The sequence below is a fragment of the Amborella trichopoda genome, chromosome 4 (assembly GCF_054954075.1).
Source record: "Amborella trichopoda isolate Santa Cruz 75 chromosome 4, AtrichopodaSantaCruz75HAP2 v2.0, whole genome shotgun sequence".
NCBI classification, from domain to species: domain Eukaryota; kingdom Viridiplantae; phylum Streptophyta; class Magnoliopsida; order Amborellales; family Amborellaceae; genus Amborella; species Amborella trichopoda.
In genome coordinates, this window is record NC_142339.1 from 14881741 (window position 1) to 14908753 (window position 27013).

The 27013-nt window shown below is 43.0% G+C and overlaps 1 protein-coding gene across 18 annotated transcripts in view; it reads left to right on the forward strand.

Moving 5' to 3' along the window:
* Positions 1 to 27013, forward strand: part of LOC18423249 (uncharacterized) — an 83476-nt gene that overhangs the window by 6841 nt on the left and 49622 nt on the right. For all 18 annotated transcript variants that reach the window (XR_016054210.1, XR_016054211.1, XM_088864960.1 and 15 more), the window contains 3 exons: positions 609 to 787; positions 5684 to 5734; positions 8056 to 8112. Coding sequence is in view for 12 of the 18 variants with exons in the window: in XM_088864960.1 (XP_088721086.1) it covers positions 609 to 787; positions 5684 to 5734; positions 8056 to 8112 (287 nt within the window). In the remaining 6 variants the exon portion in view is untranslated. The remainder of the gene's footprint in view (positions 1 to 608; positions 788 to 5683; positions 5735 to 8055; positions 8113 to 27013) is intronic.

A 27013-nucleotide genomic window follows, 5' to 3' on the forward strand; every position in this document is an offset into this window, starting at 1 on the left:
CAGAGCCTAGGCAGTTTGTCCACCAGGCCGAAGTTTTATTCACTGGAGGACCTAAAGCAAATTGGGTGGGGGGGTGGGGTGGGGTGGGGGATAGTACTATAATAAACTAGGATAATATTTAATATAGGAAAATTTATCAAGTACCCATAAGAGATGAATTATTGAACAATTTACCCTTTTGGAACTAGTCCAACTCAAGGCCAGGTGTTATTCTTTTATGGGTAATTTGATAAATTTCCCTTTAATATAATATCTTAGTGATAAAAGTAGGATTCTATTTAATATATTATATAAGTAATATAGTACTGCATATTATATAATGCAATGCAGTACTATGTATACATACTAAAAAAAAAAAATAACAACACAAATAAGAAGATGAGGAAGCATCTAGAGTCCCCTCGGCCCTAAGCCCTGGCATGGCCTTAGGTGATGCCTCCTGGTGGGTGAATGTTTGAACACTGATCTTTGGCATTCGTGGTAGGCATACCTAATATTGCTGAACCTGTTTTATTTGCATACTTTTTTTGTATACATTGCAAGTGCATCATGGGTTTGATGTCTTTGTATTTCTTCGAGTATTCATTTGTTTTTTCTGCTTGTTCAAGGTACGATAAAGGGTCTCACAAATAGCCAACTAGAGGATATTGGTTGTCAAATAATTCTCGGGAATACATACCATCTGGCACTTCGTCCTGGTGCTGATTTGATTGATGAATTGGGTGGTCTCCACAAATTTATGAATTGGCCGAGGGCCTTGCTTACTGATTCTGGTGGCTTTCAAATGGTAATATTCATCCCTATGTTGCTCTACCTTGCGTACTTGCTATTATGTATTTTTTTATATTCATAACAATGAAAAAATAAAATCTTTATTTATTTTTATCATCTTTTATTTGGTTTCATAATATTTAAGTGATCAATGTCTCTCTATTTTATGCTTTTACCGATCATTTAGATCCTATATTTATTTCAAGGTAAAAAAGAAAAAGCGATCAGTGACTCGGATCGGCCAGCTTGAAAACTGGGTTGAATCTATGGATCGGCGTTCTGGATCAGAGGTCGGAGAGGCTAGTTTCGGCCTCGAAAATCTCAAGAAATAGTAAAGATTCCTAAAAATAGTGTTTTGTGAGTTTCCAAAAAAATGAGGGGTGGTGCATCATTTACTTTAATTATTTTGCAAAAATACATGAATATTGATTCGTTGTTCCCCTATCTGGACGTCTCTTGACCATTACATTCACATCACTAAAAAAACAGAATTACAATCATCATAGTCTTCATAGATATGAATACATTGTCCAAAATAGAGCATACAACAACTGAAAGAACTTCTTAAGGCTCCTCTCTCATTAGCGGCATTTTATTTTGAAACTCAGTGAGAGGCGAGAGAAATAGATTGTGTCTTGAATTTGTAAAGACCAGTGATCAATGTGGTTTTATATCCTGCTTAGTTCATTTATTCAATATTTTTTTGTACTTTGGAAATTCGGTCTGGTTTTATATGTGCTTGGATTATATAATATTTGATTACTATTTTTTTGTAAAAATTGTTTGTCTACTGCATATGGTGATTCTTTTCTAATGTCTTCATTTTTGTTAGCAAAGTAGTCTGTATAATTTAGAGAGAGAGAAAGAGGGGGATAGAATAGCTGCTTGGAATATTTGGGTTGGGGTTAATTGCACTTTGACAAAATGTTTACGCTTCCATGGCATCTTATATGGTGATTCTTTTCTTATGTCTTCATATTTATTAGCAAATTAATGTGTGCAATTTAGAGAGAGAGAGAGAGAGAGAGAGTGAGAGAGAGAGAGAGACGGTCCATGTGATGGCATTTTTAGAGAGAGAGGGGCCATGTGATGCTGTTTTTATTTTTTGAAGCTCAATGGGAGGCGAAAAGTCCCACTTGGGGCATAAAGTAAAGAGACAGAGAGGAGATGGTCTATAAAATGGCATACAATAAGTTAGAAAGGCCAATGTGCCGGTTGCCTAGAATGGTGTGGTCATGATCCAGCTTTCAAAAGGTTGGAACATTGGATGTTTTGAAATTATATAATATGAAGAGTAATAAATAAGCAATAAATGCAAATATGGAGTACAAAAAAACATTGAAGGGGTTGGTTGAAATTAGTTGAATTTGGAGAGAGATTTTCATGGGGTTGGTTGGAAATTAATCTATATTGACCTAGTATTCATATTGTTTTGAATTAAAGGGAAATTAGGGTTTGGATGGCTAGGGGATACGGTGTAAATCTCAACCCTTTATTGATGATACTCACCAAGGTTTGAATAATTTCAATTAAGCATCTCTTCACCCCATAGATCTTCATGATCAGTGGTTCACGTTGCTCCATTCTGAGAAGAACTCTTTAGGCTCCCACTAAACCCCAATTCAAGTCTACAAATAGGGGCCTCATGCACCTCATTTTCATACCTCTCCTAAGTAGTATTATGTTGCCAACTTTTAGAGTGAATGTTGCCTTAACCTCCACTGCATTTCCAAGAGACTTAGCCCTCAAGTGTTCCATTGAACCTTGGCTCACCCATCCCAAACTACACCATTACTCCATAGCCTTGAGCATCGTTTGGTCTAGACTTTTCCATGGACCTACATGTCACCTTTATATGAAACCAGCCCCATCTCAGCTCATTCTTAGTCACCTTGGTTGCCCTCTTGGTCATCATAGTGTGAGCCCCTTGAGCCCTTTGTAGCACACTTGTTGTGTGTGTTTCTGTGGAGTTTTGAGAATGTTTTCTTCTTGGATTGGCACGCCCTAGTAGGAGTGATTGCAGCCACTTCTCCCACACTTTCTCAGCCCTTTGAAGAGTGATTTGTGTGAATTAGGAAGCTCTTCTTGGTGCTTCCCATAGTTGGAGCAAGGGTGGGCCTCCGATCCTTGCGCAACCAAGGAGGAGAACGAACATATGGGGTGTACAAAGTCCTGTTGAGGTACTCTCGGGCACCTTGATATTTTTATTTTTATTGCTTCCTATGGTTCTATGTTGTGGTAGTGTTTGTTTTGGAGTTTTGTATTCTCCTGAGTGTAACTAAAGTGTAAGTAATGATGTTTAGATGAATTCCACATTATGATGATGATCATCATCAAAGCCTTATTCCAACTATTTAGGGCCAGCTACGCGAATCTTGTTATGCCATTTCACTCTATCAATGGCCGTACCTAGGGGTGAGAACGGGTCGGATCAGGTCCGGATCTGAATAGTATACATCGGATCCGAATTTGGATCACATCGAGTCCTGGATATTTGGATCCAAATCCAGATCCGAATAGCATACAACGGATCCTGATCCAGATCCGGATTATTATATATATATTATTTAATATATATATAAAATAAAAAGGAAAAAGCTGCCCTATGCAATATTGCGTATAAAGGAAATGGTGTGCCAACGATTGGGATAAAACAATCTTAAAATGGATGGCTCGCATTTCTCTCGCTCCCCCAATAGAGTTCCTAAAAACCTGGCTACTCTCTCTCTCCACTGGACCTCTCTCTCTATTTGCAAGGAGCGTACCCCTCTCTCTCTTCATGGACCTCCCTCTCTATTTTCAGCAGCGACGGATGCAACTCTCTTTCTAGTTACAGCAACAACACATTTCCCTCTCTCTTTATTTTCAGCAATTGAAGCCCCTAGGCTTGGGCATCCCTCTCTCTCTCTAGCAGCCATTGAAGCTCTCTCGCCATTAGCATCTCAGCTTGGGACATCTAGAGAGAGAGACTTTTAGAGCTCATTTTTGCAGATTAACATACACTACAGAGCCCTAGAAATGGCGATTCTCATCTTCACAACAAGCATGAGATTCTCTTCAACCTTTTCTTCTGTGATCAGCTTCGAGTAGCAAAGAGCAAACTAGGGCTTTTCTTTTTTTCACTCTGTTCCTCTCAGCTGTGGAGATCAATTTTTAAAGAGAGAAAGAGAGAGAGCGAGTGGATGGTGTAGAGAGAGAAGGGTATGGGGTTTTGGGGTGGCATAGAGAGAGGGTTTATGGGATGGCTCAGAGAGAGAGAGAGATGGGTGGCTGCTGCATAATGAGAGGTATGGGTGGCGTAGATAGAAAGAGATGGGTTATGGGGTGTTGAGGTGCAAGAGAGAGGGATGATGGGTGAGGAAGGGAAGCGAGAGAGAGGGAGAAGAAGAGGGGTGAATGGGGCTAGATGGGAGAGGCTGATGAGAGAGAGAAAGAGAGAGAGAGAGAGAGAGAGAGAGAGAGAGAGAGAGAAGAAAAGTGTATGGAAAAGTGTGGAAAAATTGTTCATTGTGCCCCGTCCGTTTTTTATTTTGAATCTCCACCGTGGGCATATGGGTGCTTTGTGCGCGAGCAGGTGTACGTGATTCTTTTCCAAATAAAAATATCCTATTTAAAAAAAATCAGGTGGGATCCGGATCGGATCCACTTGCATTTGGAACCGATCTTGATTTCAATTCGGACTTGACTTTTGGGTCCAGATCCGGATTTTAGATCCAAATTTGGGGTCCATACCCGGATCCGAATATAGTCCAAATTCTGGGTTTCAGATCCGGATCGGGTCCATTCTTACCCCTAGCCATACCCCTAGTTAGACCATAAGTCAACATAACTCTTCTCACTACTTTCATCTATGTCCTTTTAGGCCTTCTCCTTGCCCTTTTAGAGTGTTTCACTTGAACCAAAGCACCCCTCCTAATTGTGCTGTTGTAGGTAGACGTTGTATATGGCTAGAACATATAAATCTACTTTCCCTCATTGTATTGCCTGTTGGAGCTACCCCTAAGTTCTTTCAGATTCATTATGAATTCTTTCCTTTCTTGTCTTGCGGCTCTTGCCACTCATTCATGGAGGAGTTCTATATAAGTTGGTTTATATAATACATGTGCTGAATTTTGTATATGTGCCTATAGTCTTGTATTTTGCAATCTCAAGTGTATGGTTGATTGGAAAATTGTGTTGGGGCTATTTAGAGGTGCAGTTTGGGCCTAAGTTTCGGCTTGTTTCAGTTTATATTGAGTCCATAATGGTGTATTTCTGTGAATTTGTTGAACATGTGTATATGAATGAGTGTACAAGGGACTTGCATTGAAAATTTTTAAATTGTGATCACTTGGAATGCCATTCTTACACACCCAACATCCTTCATCTTAGAGTCTTCATGGTCTGGGCAATCATTGAGGGGGAACTAATAACACATATATAAGATGGCTTCCATCTTTAATTTAAATAGTACTGTATTACTGAATGTTAGTCACATTCTAGCTCTAAATCTATTTTGCTTTGCTCTTGTTGGATTTCGGAGCAAATTTATATCTAGATTCTAGGATAGTAATTCTTACAATTCCCTTTGTTCACATTTTTTTGGTTTGGACTCAGGCCGTGTCTCTAACAGACTCGACATGGCTTGGGACCTTAGCAAGTTGTCCTTGTTTTACAATATAGATTTCAATAGTGCATGTTAGCATGGCCAAGGGGGTTGACCTGTCATATAGCAAGTTTTTCTTCTAAATCCATGTAGTTTTTTCTTTATTATTGTATCTTTGGTCATTCCTTTGATATCACAATGTTAATGAGCTAAGGTACTGTGCTTCTTCTATGTTCTGTTCACCTGAGTTAGTTACGTTTATAATGAAATTTTGCATCATTTGAGTGAAGGTGATTTGGAATGACTTATTTCTTTACATTTATGTAGGTTTCCTTGTTGCACTTAGCTGATATTACTGAAAAGGGTGTAACCTTTCAGGTAAGATTCATGTTCATAAAGTTAAACTTGCGTAATCATATGCGCTACTGACTAGAAACTGAGGTTTTCTATTAAACTTGTATAGATCTTTATGGCATCTACAGTCCCATTCTTGATTTTGTTTTCTTTGATCATTTATAGTGCAGATTGACTTCTAAGAATGGAATTAAATTTGGGATGATATTATTAAAATGGGCAAACCACCTTAAAAATAATTGAGGTGGTCACAAAATCAATCAATTTATCAACAAAGGGGTCATCTCAAAAAGATTATTTCAGTCTAGTACCTTCTCAACTATTTTGTCAAAAAATGCCTCTGCCTCTGTTCAAGGGTTGGAAATCTGAACATGCTTGGATATTTTGTTAATTTTGTCCGCTTAGACGGCCTGAGGCAAAGGACAAGAATACCCTGCTTGTCTGGGATCTAAACCTGGAACATTTAGTTTTGTTGAACATGAACTTGAAACATGGTGGGTTATTTATATTATTTGGATCAATTTAAGTGGCCCAATCTAAATGACGTCTCCTTGCTTGTTCTAGGCTCCTAACCTGGAACTTGTAGTTGTTTTTCAAAATCAAAATCTCTTGGTCTAGGTATGGAACTTGGAACAAGCAGGGACATTTTTGGTAATTTAATTCCACTCGTGTCATGTACCAAATTACTAAATACTCCTTCTTGCTTAGAGCTCAAAATCGTGAACAGGGGCATTTTGGATTTTTTAATAAAAACAATAGAGGAGGTACTTGAGGGAAATGATATTTTTAAAGCAGTTACTTCTTTGATAAATTGGTTGATTTGACCACTTCAATGATTTTCCGAGATAGTTTGACCATTTCATTGATATTTTCCCTTAATATTTTATCTTTTCTTCCTGTAGGGAAACATGCCTTCTTAAATTTAAACTCTTTGATGCAAATCATGATAATTTTTGTGTAGTTCTTTAGCATCAATTGAATTGCATCATATTAGTTGAAATGGATATTTCCATCCCACTGACCTGCCACAATCTAATCATTGGACCAGCGATATTGTGAATTGGCATATTGATGTGATGCAGTTGCTACTGGCTTTTGTAAGTCTTGTGGTTCACATGTGCAATAGTAGGGTATAAGTACATTTTTGAAAGAGTCCATGGCAGTTCTTGGATATTTAGTGATGAGACTTAGTTTCACTGACAGGTATTAGACCTCTTCACTATGAAAACAATGAAACAATGCCACATTTTCCAGATATATCTGCCTCCACTCCAATTTGAAGTCCAAGTTTACACAGTGGGATGGTGATTACACGTACAAACATAAAGCTGATAGACATGGGGGTTTCTCCACAAGATTTGACCTGGAGCAGGTCTTTATTTCAGTTTTGACTGAGTCTGTGTGAAAACTTGATTATGACTCTTGTGACTCGAGCTTCTGGTGCTTGTAAAGTCCAAGGTTCTATTGTCCTTGTAGTAGTCCTGATTTTCCATTCAGCATCTACTAGCAGTTTAAAGATCTCTTGAGCACATTGAGCAGTTCGCCCACATCAAGTGGCTCGGCATAAGTGATCATCTCTTTCTATGACTATAGTCATCATCATCATCATCTGAGCCATATCCCAACTATTTGGGGTTGGCTGTCATAACAAGAGTTAGTAAAGTTTTATGCTGGCTGCCCTACCTAACACAATCCTCTTCCTTTACTCAAGTTTGAGACTAACATGACCGGCTTAGGGCTGGCCAAGACGGAGTTTTTCTATGGGTATAATACCTTATTAAAGAATATATAACCGACATCATTTTTAATAATACAAATGCATTCACAACCATGAAATTTTTGAGTTACATTCTAAAAAAAAAACCGTTAAAGTTTGAGTTTATAATGCAGGATTGATTTTTGAATTCGATTTAGTGATGCGTTTTTTAATACTTCTATCTCATCAAACTCCAAGTTATTTGTCTTTTGTTGGTTCTTACTTCTGGTTTTTGTTTGACAAACTAATATTGTACTAAAATGTAGTGGACTTGAGGAAAATGGGCTAGAGGCAGCAAATTTGCATGCTACTATAAATTTAAAAAGGAATAACCAAGGTGGCTTTTAATTGTTTCTGCTAGTAATTTGTGCTGCTATCATTTGTCTGTGTAAGCAGAAATCATCCTTATCAGTTTTTGATGTTCTGTTTGTTCAGAACTACTGGCATCATTTTCAGCCTGTCATTTAAGCAAAATCGTCTGCAACCCTTTTCTTTGTTTTTTACTGGAGTCCAAATTACATGTATTATAGTGTTTTTTTTCAATGCAATTTGGTCACGTATGCATCTCATAGTTCAATTTTCTGTCCAGTCACCTGTGGATGGAAGTCCAATGTTGCTAACCCCTGAAGAATCGATCCTGATTCAAGTAAGTATATCCTGATAATCCATGTTTGCAATTTGTTTGCCCCATTGTTCGTTGTTTATGAAATTGAATTAGCTGTTTGAAAATCCTTTTCCTGTAAAGTGTCACTGAGTTGGTTAATTTCATTTAGTCTTGACCATGATATTTATATTTAAGATGGGTGGCATGCTTATCCTTGCATCTCATTATTTTTTCAAAATTTTAATTAGCAGCAAACGATGAAGCTAACATACTACTGTTGTTTTCTCTTGGAGATGAATGATTCTATATTCAATCAGAACTTAAGCAGAAAGACATGTTAACATGCATAAGTTCATGTACTCTTGATTCTTTAATGTTCTGAGAGTTCTTTGGAAGAACTGAAAAAAGGACACTGCTAAATTTGGGCTTTTATTGTATTTGATTATTTTCTACTAACTGTATCTTTCTAATGTTTCTGCTCTTTCTGGTCTTCTTAATTGCATTTTCATGCACATACACAACATTGATCTTAATCTGCTTAATTTTCTGGGTGTATCTTTCTTTTTATGGTGAATAGTTAGTGAAGATACATCTTAACTTAGTGCCATCAGAGCACTATAATAATATGTACTATATCTCATCCAATATTATCATCAATCGTGTTCAATTAGTAGGCTATAGTCTCATAATAAGACTTGCATGTATATTTATTTTTTGAGAGCTTGCATGTGTGTTTATATATCTTACCGTTTATTTCTGGAGTTGGTGAGTTGATATCATTTAAGTGTTTCGAGATCATTATGTATTTGAAAGTTTATCTTATTGGATACTGTGTATTGCATATGAATTGTTGGTAAGTTTCAAAGGACTATCTCAGCATTGGGTAAACAGTTTCAGTAATTATAGTGAAGATAAAATCAGGGTTTAGCAATGTGTTTTCCATTTAAAACACTATGGTTACTTATTTTCAAACAATTATTTTCAGAGTTGTTGAGTTGATATCACTAAGTCTATCGAGATCATTATGTATTTGAAAGTTTATCTTATGGGATACTGTGTATTGCGTATGAATTGTTGGTAAGATTTCAGAGGACTCTCTAACAGTTTCAGTAATTATATAGTGAAGATAAAATCAGGGTTTAGCAACGTGTTTGCCATTTAAAACACTACGGTTACTTATTTTCAAACAAATGAATAATTTTGTATGAAATTTATCTCAAAATTGGAATAATAAAAAGGTGGTTTATTTGAAATCTATCATCTCATTTCATAGGTTCTTAATAATTGGAAAAGAGCATTGATCTTTTTTTTTTGGGAACATGATGTGCAAGTCCATGGTTCCTGTAATAGTGGATTACAGTAGAAAATATGCATGATGTGTATTTCACCATCATCATCAGAATTAATAGATAGTCCTCTCCAAGGGAACCTCTTCACGCGGTTTGACCACTCATCCCAACCAACCCTCTCTAAATTGGGCAGGTTCCTGCTATCCTCCTCATGGGATGAGGATTTCCCTGGTTCACATGCCCTTGCTTTGCCTAAGCCAACCTCTGACCATTGTCCCATCCTCCTGGACACGCTAGCTGTCCCAAGGGGCCCTAAACCTTTTAGGTTTGAACTTGCATGGCTCGAAGAAGACTCATTTTCTTCGCTTATACCCGCATGGTGGGATTCCTTTTCCTCTTAAGTCTCGGGAAGAGCTGGTTGTAGGCTGTAAAAAAAGATTCAATTACTTAAAGCCTCCCTTAAAACTTGGAGTAGATCTATCCCTGGGAACCTATCAAATTAAGCAAACCCAACTGAATGCTATCCAAGTTTTAGATCAAACTGAGGAATCTAGGCCGTTATCCTCTTCAGAGGCTAGTCTTAGATCTCAAACAAAGTTGGAGTACTTCTCAACTCTGAAAAAAGAAGAACTGTACTTGTATCAGAGATTTAGAGTAACATGGCTCAAATCTGGGGACCATAACACAGAGTTTTTCCACAGTATTGCAAACTGTTGAAGAAGAGATATTTCATCTCCACTATTAAGGAGGGTAGTACGATTCTGGACTGAGACCTGGACATCGAATCAGCCATTGTCACCTTCTTCCATAATCTTTACTCCGCCCCCTCGGTCCCTAGACCTAGTATGGGCAAATCTTCAATTCCAAATGCTTCCCACTCATTGGGTCCATTGGTTGGCACGCCCCTTTTCTGAACTTGAGATTTTTGAAGCTATAGAGGACTTGGGCAAAGACAATGACCCCGATGGCTTCCGTATTGCCCCTTTTAAGTTCTTTTGAGGCACCTTCAAGACAAACTTCCTAAATTTCTTTGAGGAATTCTTCCACCATGGTATCCTCCATAAAGCCATCAATGCCACCTTCATAGCGCTTGTCCCAAAGATTGAAGGGGCAGAGGAATTGAAGGATTTCCGACCAATCAGTTTGGTCAATTCCTCTTATAAGATCCTCTTCGAAGTATTGGCCGCTAGGCTAAAACAAGTTCTTTCCCTCGTCATCTCTCCCCCACAGTCCGCCGTCATCAAAGATAGGCAAATCCTTGACGGAGTGCTGGTGGCACATGAGTGCTTGCACTCTCGACACCTCCGCAAAAAGCTGGGCTTAATTTGTAAGATTGATTAGGAGAAGGCTTACGACCACATTGACTGGTCAATCCTTGACGAATCCTTGTCAAGAATGGGGTTTGGTGAGTGCTGGAGGAAGTGGATGAGGGGTTGCTACTCCAACCCACCTTTCTCAGTCCTCATCAATAGGTCACCGAAAGGTTTCTTCCCGTTCCCGAGGGGCCTTCGCCGAGGAGACCCTTTCTCACCTTTCCTCTTCGCTATTTTAGCAGAAGTTTTCAGTCAGTCCATCTCTTGCTTGTGCCAGGCCGGTCTCCTCTCTGGCTTTAAAAGCAGTCTGCATGGCCTGTGTGTTTCCCACCTGCAGTACGCAGATGACACGTTAGTCTTCCTAGATGCAGTTCCTGAGAAAATTGATAGCCTTAGGTTGTTTCTGATTTGCTTTAAGTATGCCATAGGCTTTAAAGTAAACATGGAAAAGTCCAAAATGATAGGGGTTGGCCTATCCAATCTTGAAACTAAGAACCTTATCATGGGAATGTAAAGTGGGGGATCTCCCCACTTCATATCTTAGCTTGCCCCTGGGTCTAGGGAAGCCAAAGAACAGACAGTGGTCTCACGTGATCGACAAAGTAGACAGGAGATTGGCAGGATGGAAAGGTAGATTCATGTCCTTTGCATGGAGAAGCACGCTCATCAAAGCTACCCTGGTCAACGCCCTAGTCTACCTCATGTCCTTATTCCACATGCCCGCATCAGTAGCTAAACGTCTCGACCAACTGATGAGGAACTTCCTCTGGTCTGGTGAAGCTGAGTCAAACAAATTCCACCTTATATCCTTGGACAAAATGTGCCTCCTGAAATTCCAGGGAGGTTTAGGAATCAAAGTTCTAAGAAAACACAACTTAGTGTTGTTGGGTAAATGGTGGTGGAGGTTGGCCATCTAGAACAGCTCGCTTTTGGCCCAAGTGCTTCACAACAAATATAGAATTTCACCTGATCTTTGGCTGCCCGAGCGTAGACCTGTGACCATGCGCTTTGGCGCCTGGAAATCATTCTTGCCCTCCCTTAATCTGTTCAACCAATTCATTCGCTTTCATGCGAGAGGAGGTGCTAGAGTGCATTTCGTGACCACAACGGCAATATTTTGGCCTCTTACTCATATCACCTAGGCCACGCAGACTCTCAGTTTACAGAGGCTATGGCTCTTTTATTGGGCCTGAAGAAGCTTGCCCAAACCTGGGGTTCTCAGTTGTATGTCGAGGGGGATGCCAAAAACATTATTTCTCGGGCCTCTGGAAAGGCCACTCCTCCTTGGTACCTCGCCCATATTTTTTACGAAATTGAGCATATTTGCAGGGTTCGCTAGTGGTGAAAGCTTCGGATCGACTGATCGGATAATCTATTGTTCAATGCCCGGGAAGGATGAGTCGATCGATAGACCACCCATTGAAAGCATCGGGAGTAAAGGAGGTTGGATCCGGGGAGGGGGAAATTGACTGCAGCCCTAAACCACCGGCTAATGATCGATCCTTCGAAAGCTTCAACGAATCCTGAGAATTCTTCTAGTCGATCTCAAGCAGATGCTGCTAAGGGTGAGATTTTATTTGCATATCCATTTGGGGGTTCGGAGTCGATAGTACGGACTGTGCTATCTCCAAATCCTGGTACTGGTGGAGGGAGCTATTGGTGATAATCTCATTGATCCTTTTATATTTAGAGGTGATTAAACTGCATTTTACAAAAGAATACAACCCTTAAGTTTTAAAAAGGGCAACTACTGTTGATCCTAATCCATCTCCATCTGATGCTTATAATGGTGAACCCCAAGGGGGCATTCCCCACTATCTTTATCTCTTCCCTAGCGAACGAACCTGGTCATTGCTGGATGAAAAGTGTGAAACCATCGCGATTGATATTACGTAAATTAGATGGTCAACCTTATACAGACCAGGAAGGCGGGGAAGGAGATTCTGTGATTCCTCGATATCTGTCCATCTGAGGAGAATAGGTGGGATTTACGCTACTGCTCCTAGCCGTTCATCTTTAGGTGCAAGGGGAAAAGAATCAATTGGTTAAGATCTTGAGACCGGTGTTTCGAATGCTGAAATTCTTCTCGGTGCAGGGGGAAAAGAATCAATTGCATCTGGAAAGCTGGTTGGGAGCAAAGTTTCTTAGTGCGCCACTAAGGCCGTTAGTCGTTGAATTGAAGTAGTAGGAAATGGTGTAGATCTCATTCCTAATCATTCTCTACCGGATATTCCATCATCAAAACCTTCATTCTCAGGAAAGAAAGCAGACAAACGAGAAACATCTATTATGATCACGGAAACCAGCTCCTGGCCGAACCGTGAGGGGGATCCCATCATCAAAACCATCTCTCTCATCACTGGCTGAGACCACTGAACTTTTCGTAGTGACTTCTGTTCCGTTCTCTTGCTCGGCCTACGAGTTCTTTCGGGACGACAGGACTGGGGATGAAACAATCAATATTATATACTTCTTAACAAGATCGGATGGGACAATTACTGACCGTTAGTTCATTCGATCAATCTAAAGCAGAGGAAGCATTCTATCTTCCCCTTTTTTGATCCCGGATCACTGTGATGAACGAACATCGGTGCAGGCTCAAGTAGTTCAGTCAATCTCGTATCCGGGTGTCAGTATGAAAGATGGATCAAATCCTTGTGGTGAGGAGGCAGCTTAGTCTCCGTAGTTCATCTCTCTCTTTGGGCACAGAACTGTAAATAAATCTTTCTTTTTCTGCTTAAGCTTAGACCCAAACCAGCTACTGGAGAGAGGTAGGATGAATCAACACCTCCTATTGATGGGGATCTACTAACCAATGCAACCGGGAAACATTCTCTCAAAAGCTCTGAATGGTGGTACTCTGCCATGTATTGCCATTACTTGGATTAGGGAAGAAGGAAGCGCTTACACCAGAACTCAGTTGATCTGACCTTCTATGCCCGGGAAGGAGGAGTCGATAGAGAGAGCTTCGGATCGAATCTTTGGAATCTCATCTCTAGAGGCTGCATCTTTCTCTAGTTCCACGCAATCCATGCGAATCCATATTGAAAGGTAGCTGGTTTATTAACCTATAACTCCTTCTCTATCACACGTCTCGCCTTTGACAAAGTCTCGGTATCGATCTGACATGAATGCTGGTGATGCTAAACTGATTGCGCCTGGCCCGCCCCTGCCTCTGCTACTGTCTATTCCGTTGTTGGCCCGCTCCTTTTGCATCTGTATATAGCTATGAAAAAACACTCGGATGATTTCTTCCTGTAATAAGAGGCTTTCCTTAGTTGCTGGCACCTTTGTTTGAGCCGTCCTTTTGGTTCCATTTCTCGATCCCGATCCGCTAATGGATATGCTGCTGGTCTTTCTTATGTCTCAGCTACTGATGCTAGCCGGCACCGTGGGATAGCGAATGAAGCAGCATCCGAAGTAGTATATCCAGTAGCTCATCCATCGATAGATCCAGTCGCAGCCCAATCCGGTGATCCGCATCCAATCTTTCTGCCATCCCTCTATTCGAGGTCCGGGTATCAGCATCCATCCGATCCTCGAATCTCGATCATTCCCATCCCCGGTATCTTGTATTTAATCCCCTCTCGCCTCTATTCATGCAGTTCGGTCCCATCCGACCCTTTGGAAACAACTGATAGGGGTACGACCCCTCTTTTTCTTCCTTTATTTCATTCCTTGTGTTGGGTATACTCGAAGTGAGATGGAAAGCTATCTGGGAGCAGCGGATAACGTTGAGTGAATAAAAGCTTATGTATCAGCCTATTGCTCTGCTTTGTAAGGTTTCGGGTCTTTAGACACTCGACTGGAAGCGGGATTAACAACTCTACATGTCACCCTAACTTGCTTGAAACCTCGGGGCTCGAAAGGCTGCATCGCCCTGTTCTTAAGCGGTGACTGTCTCTGATGAGCGAGGGGAAAGTGGAAGATTCTTCTTTTTACCAAACATCTGCTCAACCCTTGATTCCTATTTCCCCACCCGACCTATCTATCCAAATGAGTGAGTTTCATGCTGTCGAGTCACCCGAAAGGGAGACGACAGATAGGGAGAAGGAATGGATAAACCAAGGCGAAGAGGGTTAGCAGTGAAGCTCCATTCGTAGGGACTTGACTTAAACATATGGTCTGTCTGCAGGCAGTGGGTGCGGCTCTAGGACCCGCCATTGGAAGGTTTGGAGTTCGGAGGTGGAGAGATAGGCCGCTTCGATTGCCTCGCTTGAAAGTAGACAAGGCCCCCGGTTTTGATCAAACCTATTCCTTGACTCTTATGTGCCGGGGGAGCTGGAGCGGAATGGCTGGCATGAATTGCGTTATTCGAATCCCCTTCTAGTCTGAAGAAAGAAAGTGTGGGGTTACAGATGGCAGTGCGAATAGATCGAAACCTGTGCATCGACGAGTTAAGTCGTTAATCCCTACGTAATAGAAAGACCTTTCAATCTCCATCCAACCTTCCCCCGGCTGGAGTCCGATAGCCAGATCTGCCTCTGATGCTTGATACCATTTTCAGAGCCCTAGTCTTCGGCCTTCAAGATGTTCTTCTCCCGAGAGGTAGTTCCATACTTCAATTGAAAGCTGCTTTTCTCCCAGGCGGATAATACGAAGAAACGCCTAACCCCATATTGGTAGATCCGACGAAGTAGGGTGGCCTGTCGGAAGGGGAGTAGGAATATTCATAACAGACATATCTGCAGGCCTAGATGGCGAATAAAATAAATAAAATCTATGCATGCGGGGGATAATAATTTATATGATAATGACCGGCAAGAATATTCATCAAAGTTCCATTTCTTCCTCGAATCGCTTTATCTTCCCCGCAAAAATGTTGATAGCTGCTGCTATAGCCGATTCAGTCTCAGTTAAGCCATCTAGGATCGAGTGCCCTATCAATTCTTTCATAGATGAATCAACATGGCATGGCGCATTTCTGGTTGTTTATACTAGGCCCAGTTGTTTGCTCCGGGCTCACCCATTTGACCTATGGATAGTCGGAAGGTATCGAAGGGGCTCGATCGGAATGTCGGAATGAATGTCAGTCAAATGTCGATGGTAATAAGGATTGATTCATACGATATGTCCGTCCATGGCTTATAAAGGGGTTCGCCCTGCATGTATTAACATTTGATTGGTAGCTAAATTCCCGCAAACCAGTCAATGGACCAATCGTTTCCAAAAATCAATGCTTCGAATCGCCTGGGGGCCCGACTATAGTTTCATCCGAACGACAACAGTTAGCAGCTTCAATGAACTGGTGCTTCTGGAACAACTGAATAAGCAACTGGTTCTTGAGCTACTGATGCACCCGCACCCCAGGGGAGTGGCACATGAGAAAGAGGTGGTGGCCAGGGTTAGGTCGTCGGGAGTTGGAGACTCATGTCGTCACCGAAGCGAGCATGGTGGCAGGACCTCCTGAATGCTGCTCCGAACGAGAGGGGGGAACGGATTACTTGCCGTTGCATGTCCGATTCGCTTGCTTACCGATGCATGCACCCGAGCATACTCGACCCGGCTCGGCTGGCTGCTCTAAACCGATAGGTAACAGGAGAGGAACGAACACTCAACTCTTAAGTTGAGGGAGAGGTATTTGAACCGCAGAAATTAGTAGGGGTCGGCATTGAAGGAAGAGGGGTATTTAAAAAAAGAAATGGCCGTCCATGACATATTTTTGAAAAGAACGCCTGCCCCACTAAGGCTCCGTATCAATCGACTCCTTATCTGTAGCTACTAACTACCAGTCCAGTCCTTGCCAAGGGCGAATGGACGAATGAAACCAGAGAACGGGCTTGTACTAGTAGAGTAGGGCTCGCCTGGGTCGATCGGGTGTTCTGGGGGGACCTCCATATCGATACGGGTCGAATGCAACTGCCAACCTCTTCCAGTTCAACGGCCTAACCGACTACTCCGATCGGATTGAGAAACGGGTGAGATACGGATAAGCCCTTTCTCTGGTTCCATCTGCCTTTGGTAGACAGAAGAGAAAGGCTTGCTTGACGGGGTGAGCCGTGCTCATTTCTCTTTTTGCACCACCCTAGACATAGAGATGTTAACGCGCTTAGTTAATCACATGGTGTGCTATCCCACCCATTGTGCTTTTATCGTATGCCATTGCCTTGATCATGAATAGATGCTAAGTTGGATCCATATTTGGGCTGGCTAGTCGTAGCGAATGCGAGTGAGACCTCTACGCCTGCCATAAAGGCTGCTCCCATCCATGGCTGAGCCTTTCGCCACATTAACTGCAGAGTCTCAATTTCGATCTACTATTTCCACTCGATCGATTGCATATGCCAGATTCTTCGGGCGAGGCGCTCTGCTACTTTCGCTTTTGATGCTTCCATTGATGATATTGATAATCCGGGACTATCAAGACTATAGTGAGTGATCCAAGTTCATTCACACAAGGTCGGATAGTTGCACATCATCTGATTGAAACGGTAACGCCTAAGAAGAACCATGCATGCATAATTGCGGGCGGGTACTTCTACTTATGTCATGGAAGAACTGGTACCCTTGATGCCTTTGCGAAGACACCGGCCGAGAGTTTCGAACATGGTAGCGCACAGTGAACCCTCGAGAACGCAGAGGTGATGAGCCTAGAATCTTCATGAGTAGCTGTGTAAGGCGATAGAACTGGTAAAGCGAGCCTTTTGAATAATCTATTGCGACTAGCTTGGAGCATTTTTTTTTCGTCAAGCATGTAAGGGAGGTGCGCTCTCTTTAACAGTGTTGATGCGCCTTCGGCTTGGTAATGGAGAGGCAATTGAAGCGGTGAGTGGTAGATCGAGAATAGATTTTTCACGTATGAGAAATCTTCAAATGAAGAAAGATCATTGATCCTATTCGTCAGCATTCCGCGAAAGTGCTATTCTCTCGGCTAGCTGTCCCATCACGCCCGCCAGAGAAGTCTTGTCTTTGGTTGTCCCTGTTGCAAACAAAAACTAGTATTGACGCTATAGACTAGTTGGCATGCCAATTCATGTGTCTTAGTTGAGGCAAGCCTCTTCTCCGTCCTTCGAACTTAAGAAGCACAAGCCCCCTTACCTCAAGAATATATATGGCCTTTCTCTATGTTCGGTTTTCAGAGTTTGGCGCGATGGTGAGGAGCCGAGCGCCCCCACGCACGGCATAGCACCGGAGCGCGCCGGAAAGGGGGATAAGACAAGAGACACATTATAGAAAAGTTCAATATCGGCGTCCCCAACAAAAAGAAAATTAACCAACTCATTGACAAAAAATTAAGGAAGATAAAAAGGGCAAGAAAATCATTGAAAAGAGAAGGCTCACCTGTCCTTAGAAGGGGGTCAGCCGCGTGGAGGGATAGCAGAGAGTGCCACAGGTGAGTTGGCCAAGAGGCAACTAAAGGAGAATAGAAAGACGAGGTCCAGAACCGAGAAAAGTGCAAACCAATAAGCATAGCAAAATGCACCCCATCAAACAGAGAAAACAAACTACCTAACTACACCCATCCTGAAAAAGGTTACCAATACCGCAAAAATGAAAAAGGAAAAGAAAAGCTAGAAAAAAAAAGCTTTCATGTCGTGTCGTCCAGTGGCCCAGGCGTCCAATCACAAATCTTAAGGCAAGGCTGGATAGAAGGCCCGGGGGGGGGGGGGGGGGCTGTGCTGAAGCGACGGTCCCTTTCGGCGGGAGAATCGAAAGCGCTCAGGGGGTAGGAGGCTTTCGATCGGGAGGAGCTACCTCCCGCTTGCCCTTGATTCGAGAATATAGAGAAGTTGGGGCATATCTCAGAGCTCAACGTTAAGGCTCGGGAGGAAGGGGTCAAGTATCGAGCGCATGCCAGGCTATCGATCCCCGAGCAAATATGGCAAAAAGATGTTTCGATTCAGTTGTGTTAAGCATATAACTAGGTGAGAGTTCTGAACGTTTTTTTTAGGTTAGCTAGCGCCTTTGGGGCGTCCCCCAGCTGAATACGAGCCGGCGAAGAAGCCTAGCCCAAGCCTCGTCATAGAAAGAGCGAGAGAGCTGGAAGCGTTTATGATCGATGACAATCTCGAGCCTCTCAGCGACAATCGAAGCTCCTAACCATTTGCAATCTCAAGCCAAAGCCTAGGCCAATAAGTGCAGGGCCCCAAGTCCCATCACTTCAGGTAGGGAGCCTAACTTCGACTTCTCCATTGCTCCGCTACTTGTTACTATTGGAAAGGTTGAGCCCTCGCCCAAAGGCTTAGTTTAAGAAAGGCTTTCTCTTTTTTAGGGTAATGTAATAAGGGATTGGGTTGGCTTTCTCTTTTTTAGGGTAAGAAAAAAGTGAGGTTACTGTCGCGTGGCTAAGAAAGGTTGGTTGGAAGCTTATATACTATTAGCTAGCAAGTATATGTTCTTCGCTACGGTAGAACTTAAAGAAATCGTAGGAGTGGCCAAGCGAAAGGAGGATTCGGTTTAGACCCAGGATAACAAAGCTAAGTGACTTTTGTTGCCTTATGGCATACGAGCAATACCTGTTAATACTCTGCTCCTTCCTTGCAAGAAACAGGCTGTTAGATATTCTCCCTACTAGCAAGCACCGTTCTCGCAACGGTTCTCCGCTCGCCTTGTCTTCAGAGTATCCTATAGATTTGATCTACCTCGGCCAGAAAAGGGACCTATAAGTCTATCCCCTGCTGTTAATCATTTTTGAACTGTGGTTTTTTTATCGTTCTACTGGAGAACAAGAGCATCGAAAAGACTTGAGTTCCTTTTGCAACAAATTCAACTTGAGCTAGTTTCAGGCCAGAGAGGCTTTTATCCGGCTGGAAGAGCTAGATCGGGTAGGAACCAAAAAGTCAATCTTCTGAGTTCAGATAATAAAGATGACCAGGGGACAAATTTGTTGAATGACAAGGTAAGGAGAGGTTTTCTGTGTGGATTGGATCTTGAGCTTGGTCGTTTCGATCAGTTGATTTTGTGTACTCGTCCTTTGGTCTTTGGATCGAGTTCTCTTAGGATTGATTGGCGTTTCTTTCGAGTTTTGGGTTTCATGAAAGCCTGGTGATGGCGACTAAGGATTGGGTTACTCGATCCTTCTCTTGGAATCATGGGGACGATCATAGTGCCCCTACGGTTCTGATTCGTCTTCGTTTAAACCTTTGTTTGCGGAGGCTTTGATCTCCGAGCGTTCCTTCATTTGCAAATCTTTCATTGAACCTTGTGAGCGGTAAGGAACTAGATAGATTCTTTCTCTGAGATGTACCGTTAACTGCTTACCTAAACCGCTTGAACAACGGCGAATGATAAGCTCCCTGGACCCTTCCCCGGAACAGCTTGCTTAGACTAACGACACCTTAGTGGGCTAAGAGCCGGAGAAAGTAAGAGTGGTTTTTTCTCCCCCTCGCTACTGACACCCGGAAGAGAGTTTTTTCTTCGAGTGCGTACGTAACGAGCAATACTGAACAAGAAAGAAAGGTTCTTCCAACCGCTTAACTAAAGCGCTAATAGACAGGAAGGAAATGTGCGACTCTATATTCTGTGATCGATATCGGAAGTCGATTGTATGACCTCTTTCTGTCCAGAGAAATTGCAGCAAATCGAATTCACGATTTATATCAGACCTTCAATATTCGAGGCCACGAATGGAAGCTTGCTTTACTCTCGATACAATATGGAGTGGGTATCACTATCGATATACGGGGTAAGATATATAAGCGATCTGGATCGACTACTTGCTCCTCAATTCTGTATATAAAGGAGACGTTTTCTATCTCGACGATAGAAGAGTTTTATAAATGAACATCTCTCGATGCGAAGGAGAATGTATGTAATAGTTCCCTCTCCCCTTTTGTGCCTTCGTTCGACTCAAAAGCTCGAAAAAGTGCTTTCTGTTCAATCCTTGAGAAAAGAAAGCTCTCACACTGTACGGTCAGAGCTCAATGCCTTCAGTGGTCTTGCTATACCCTAGAAGAAAGCGCACAAACGAACGCTCGTTCCAACTTTTTTAGCAAAGTGTCAGAAGCTAAAGTGAACAAGAGACTGCTATTATTGCCTCACTAACGCAAGGTATGTTCGTTGAAGCGTAATAGGAGTAAGAGCAGCGGAGATCAGAGGCACTGCTACACACCGACTTAACGAACCTTGCTAAAGTCAGAGTCTGTCCCGTGGAAGTCTACGTCAGAGTAGAGCAGAGCAGACTGCTAGCTTGCTTTCGAGCCATACAGATGAACCAACCGTAAAGAGCGCAAGAGCGCTTCTTCTTTGGGTCCCTATGGCTGGGCATCGACTATTGGAGTGAGCCAGTCCTTTCCTTGGTATCTGAGGTAGGCTCCGTCAAGAGCTTCCTCACCCGCTGCGCCATCATTTCGTGCTTTTTAAGAAATTTCTCTTTTGTAATCCTGTTTCCCGAAAGGAAATGGATGTTTTTAATCCATCCTTTTTTCCATTTGATAAAAAAGTAGGTTAAATTAGGCTGCTATCGGGCCAAAATATATTGAATTAGGCTATCATAGCGCGACCATTGGGAGGGGGCTTTCCGAGAGGGCTTCCTTCGCTAGGAAATCAGACTATTCTACTGCTACTGACTGACTGGACTTACATCCAGGGAGTGAATTCTCTAGGTTAGGTGAGCTTTTTGCTCCTGGTAGACTGGTTGGTGTTCATCAGTCAGTTTGCTTCTTTCTTTGACTGACTGAGGTAATTGATTTGCCATTCCTTCCTATTCGGAAGGAGATGAGGAATCTTCTTCTCTATATTAGCCACCCTTCTTCACAGAAAAGAGAGCTCAGAAGACCTCGTCTATTACGGTACGGAAAAATCAATGGCATAGGAGGAAACTCAGTCCAGAGAATGGAATGTCAGTTAGGGAACAGTAGTCAGATGCAGACCAGCGCAGGTGGGCGCCATAGCTGTCTTTCTCCATGTGATATCACGCAACAGGCGAAAGAATCCCCTTATTTACACGATTTACAAAATTAGAACCCGGTCGATTGGAGTACCTCTCTGTAGCACAAACCAACCGAAAGAGATGTATCGTCGAAGAGGTCGTCGATCGGAGTACCCTTCTTGTTTTTGACTCTTTTAGGCTTTCGGTCAGTCAGGGGTTGACATGAGATTGGATTTTTTGAGAATTCATTCATTTTCCCACCAACCGACCTCGCTTTGGAACTCGTTTTCGAACCCCCTACTTATTTGCTGGATCATCGTTTGTTTCATCCCCGACACTCTCCTTCTAAAGGAGGCACTAAAGCTCTAACTGACCCCGCCCATCTCCCTCCTCCAGTTCGAGCTCACAGCCCGATCCTTCGCCATAGCATTGTTCGTCTTCGAAGCTGTCTTATTCTAGCCATGGCATTAATCGCCATCCGCACAGTAAAGCGTGTGCATTTAGAAAGGTTTACTTCTGTAGACCCTGTCCGGCTCCAAGCACACAAGCAACGAAGTCGGGTGGTGGTCTGGCCTCCGAAGAACCGAAAGCAAAGCGCTATGTCGAGATCAGGTAAAAATTCAAAGTATAGCGTGCAGAGCAGAGCATAAAGTCTTGGCTCTTGATTCGAGCTAGCAGGCAACAGAAGGAATTTCTTATATCATTTGTATAGATGGGATATGAATCTGCATCTCCTACGCATGAAGAGTAGGGTGTTGATCATCTCGATTCGACGAGTCTAATGTTCTCTTTCGTTTGTTTTGAACAAACTAGCTTCTAGATTGACTTGGTGGTTCGGCAAGACAGACTCGTTCAGCTCGATGCGGAAGGGCTTAGAGAGCAAGCAATAGCACGGAAAGAAGCAAGCAATAGCACGGAAAGAAGCAAGAAAGCAAGCACAATTAAAGGTGTTTGTCTTGGAGAAAGAAGAAAAACAGGGGACTTCCCTCTATCTAGGGATTCAAGATTAGTCAAACCTACAGATCCCTTTTACCCCGAATCTAAAGATGAATTGCTGGTAGGTGTGGCGGGACGGTTATTTATTTCAAATAGTAGGAGCAAGAACAGGGAGAAGCTTTATGCTTTAGCACGGTGCTAGATAGGACTCTCTTAAATTTAAACAACGCTTTGCAGTGCGCTATAAAGCAGCAAACGAAGGAAGAGCGCGTGGAGGGAGCAGAAGAGAGGTAAGCAACAGTGCGAGCAGTTGCGCGAAGGATGGATTGACTTTGTTATGCACGCGGAATTGCGGAGGCGCGGGGAAGCGCCCTCTTCTCTGATTACGTAGATCTGGTCCTTAACAAAAGTAAACTACTTGTGTCTCCAATTAAGTTGTGTGTGGCTTAGTTTTCGAGGGGATAAATGGTCCTAGTTGATCCAGTTGTAGCACTGACTAGGCTGAACTCGTCACAGGGTTCTAGTTGTGATTTTATAAGAAATCATAAGGGTGTGAATGCGACGCACAACAACGTGTAGATCGGTGCGATATCCCCCTGTTGACTCCCTCCCTGCTGTCTTCCTGGAATGTGCTGGACCACCTTAGAGGCGAGCAGAGTCTTTGATCCTCGAAGCGGCTCTCTTATTGAGGTTTCTCTACCGCTGAATCGGATTACACTGGATCCATCGTGCAACTCGAAGTCGCACGTTGCCCCGGTTCGTCATTTCAGATTATGCTGCGAGCCGCTTGTCAAGGTTACCCTTGCAGGCGATGTCCAGCGTTGCCGTTTCTTGTCTTTGTATGATTGAATGAAGGTTCGCACCTTTCCGGCTATAGGTGAGACGTTCATCGGTTACACTTGAATCATACTATAGTTTAAGTATAGGGCAATAACCAAAAACAAAGTTAGGGGCGAGCGTCAGTGGGAAGATGGTGTCGAAGAGACAGTGCTTCGCCTATACGAGGGGCAGATAAACTGACCTACGAGAAACAGAAACCGTATCATCGGTTAGAGGAAAGCGACCAAAAGAGCAGAGCTGAAGCAATAGCTCAGTTGGAAGTCCATCACAGACTGACTTAGCTAATCCCAAGGCTGGATGCTGACGGGAGGGATCTTAAGAAAGTGAGAAATGAAAACCAAACCAAGCTAGCTGCGAGAGAACCACATGAGTGGGAAATAGACCCATGGATAAGTAGGTGGCCGGGAATGGCGTCACTAGCTTCCTTGCAATTGAATGTAAAGAGCGGCCAGTCAAGAAGCAAACGATGGATCAAGCTACCTATCACTTCAGCTAAACTCGGACACTTAATACCTAGACATGTCACTTATAAGACGGAAAGGAGCGGGAAAGAGAAGTTTGGAGGTCCCGCGACCATTCGGCCAATGGAAGGATATCCATCGGGGTTTGACACCCACTGCCCCCTTCCTTACTGCTATCTGGTGAGCTCAGCGTAGAGGCGGATACGCTACAGAAAGGATGGTGCTGCTTTCAATTTCACGGCGATGGATGAAGGCGAGAGGCGATCAGTTAGTTAGCACAATAGTTGGGGATCACCCAAGCGTTATCCTTTCCAGACCCAACAGCTTTAAGGAACCACAAGGTGGGATCGGATCCACTGGGACAGATTAGGAGTACTGTCGAAAACGGTGGATTCACAAGGAAATGAACATGAATGATCGATGTGAGTCGAGCTAAGTCATCGGGACACGCTAGATCTCGAACGAGGGTGACCCGTAATACGTCAAATCTGCTTCGCGCTTAGGATCGGCGAATTCATACTGTGCGTTAGGCTTACACCCTACTGATCTTGTTTCAGGCAGGTATATGATCCAGCATTTCGTGATGACCGAATGGGTCACGTGAGATAGCGGAATCAAGACGAAGATAGTAGCTCAGTCTATAGCTAGTGCCAGATAGGCAATCACTTCCCTTTCGAGGCCACTCACCTCTTGCAATCTTATACAGATATGGATGTTTAACACGCCTAGCTCCCAGAGCAACCGTCATTAGCTGGAGGGTTGGAGGCAAAGAGTTGTTCACGTCACCGAGGTTGGCTCTAATGGCGAGGGGGCGGATTTCTTCCGCAACTGTCCCGCTTAGCAAGATCATTGGCCTTAACATTCGGGTCCGATGGGCGTCACGAAGAGAAGTCATGCAGCGCATGATCGTACCTTTCATTCTGTTGGGCAATCCTGGCTAACGTGGCCAGCGGTGTTCAGTAAGAGACCTCATGGAAACGTAGTGGGCATCCTTAATTCATATAGAAAAAGATTTTGTGAATTTAGCGCTAAAAAAAATAACAAGGAACTCCATAGACAATGGGTTTGTCCATCACTAATTAAATGACTTCTTCTCGACCTCACTAAAGGTACTCAACTAATTAGATATAAAATATAAGGAGACTCATTTTTGACACCAATCTAGAAGTTTCAGTTTCCATTCGAGTTGTTGGGCGGGCCTAGACGGTCTTTTCTTTTGTGAAACCGAAACAGAGGGGCCCGCCATTAAGAATGAATTCGCGCGGTGCCTCAAAACAAAAAACAGAAGCCACCAAACGGCTGGCGTGTACGTTTGGGTTAAGACAACGGGGATTTGAAGATGAAATTGACTAAACTCAATCCCTGTGGGGCTACGTTTTCGTTTAGAAAGGAGGGTTCACGTGGACCCCTTATGGAAGGGCCATTGTCGGATGGGATTGGCAATTGCTCCTTGAGGACAAGTGACCTAGCTGGCGAAGGTAAGATAGTTACTCAACTAAAATTCAATCATACTTCCTTCGGCGGGAATCGTTGGATCCCCTTGGCTATCGTTGCCCCTCGTCTATAGTTAACCTATGGCTCCCAACGCGCCACGTCTACTCTTTTTCTAATAAAAATAGAAAATAGAGAGAATTTGCTTCCTTCTTACTGATATTCACTCACTTATCTTCTATTTCTCTCTTTATTCCTACTAACCATATCACTCTGACCCCAAAATTCTTTTTTAACTGTAACTTATACAACTATTTACTTCCCCCCTATCTCTCTATTCTATTCCAAGCATTCTTATTGTTGGCACATCATCCCCTCTTATCTTCATCAACATCTTGGCCTAGCTTTCTTTTCCATATCTCCTAGCATACTGTTGCCGGTAGCGCTGCCCATACTCTTTTGGCCAGCGTACTTTGGAGCCCCTCCGCTCTTGCAGGGTCGATCCACTTGTTCAGCAGTAGGGCTCTTATTTGATCTATATCCTGATCTTTAAGGGCGCACAAATTTCCTGACTCCATGTACAGCCAAGCCGAAGAAGAGATGGAGTCTTCCAATTCTGATTTGTGCAGAGAGGGTCCATTGAACTTTCGGTCCCTTTTGGGAGAACATGAAACAGATCTTGCCCCAATTCAGATCTTTTTGGTTTTGGGTGCCGTGCTGGAAGGAACTTCACCTTGCTGCTATAGCCACTTGTTTTCCGGGCGTTCCTCCTATTTCTTATTCCTCTTCCTCCAGGTCACCCCCCGCATGGGCCTCTCCAAGATCTCTGCATCTATGTCACTTCTGGTTCTGAGGGTCAAGATGAATCGAGAGCTGTAACTCTGCTTCAGTTTTCTATTTTGCTTCATTTGTTCTGAACTCCGCTAGCGTTAAGATATTATTCTCTTCCACTTCTGTTATAAGCTCTACCAGTCATGCTGTTCTCTTTCGAGGCGGTTTGCAATTTCACGAATTCGTCCCCGCCACGGTAATCCATTTCTGCTTCTGGCTCTATTCTTCCAAATCGAAGACTAGCTCCATTTGCAATGTCTTTTTGATTCATCGAAGTGTTTTATTTGCTGAGTAGAATTTCCTTCCAAAAACCCTTTTGTCTCGTAATTAGTCTCAAGTACTGCTTGGCCGCAAGCGCTTGACTTGCTCTGCAACCATTCCTGATATGCGGACCTCCTGCATATCAGGAATGTTTGAATTACTTCTTCCCATTTCACTAGGGAAAATTTCCTCCGTGGCCCTGACTTCCCACCCAGTGTAATTTCCTTATCATCTTATTTCATTCTTATGACCTTTGGGAATCGCTAACAGGGAAGCTCTGTAGACTGGCATGTTAGAGTTGATTTGATTAGCTTGACCCTTCTTGCAAAGGACAACCATTTATCTGTTGGACCAGCAGTGAATCTTTCTTCGAATCTTATTCAACCCAATCCTTTTTCTTGAACTCCTTATAATGGATGGGGATTCCAAGGTGCTGGATCTTTTCCTTATAGTAAAAAATTGGCCAAACCTTCTAGTTTCCTCTGAGTTGCGGGATAAAACCTTGCTCTTTCTTATTGATTTTGACCGCTTCACAGAAAAGGTTTATAGCTAAAAGAACCTAGCCTCAGACTTGCTCGCTTCCCTCATGAGAATCTGGATCGGTTTCTTACTGTCCTTGTTTAATGCTTGAACATTTGGGGTGAGTTTCACACTTGTTGATTGGCCGAGGCTTATACCCTGGTTCAGATACTTGCCGATAGAATCTGCTATAAGAATGAACAAGTAGGGGGCAGTGGGCATCCTCTCCTGAGTCCACGACTCACCTTGAAG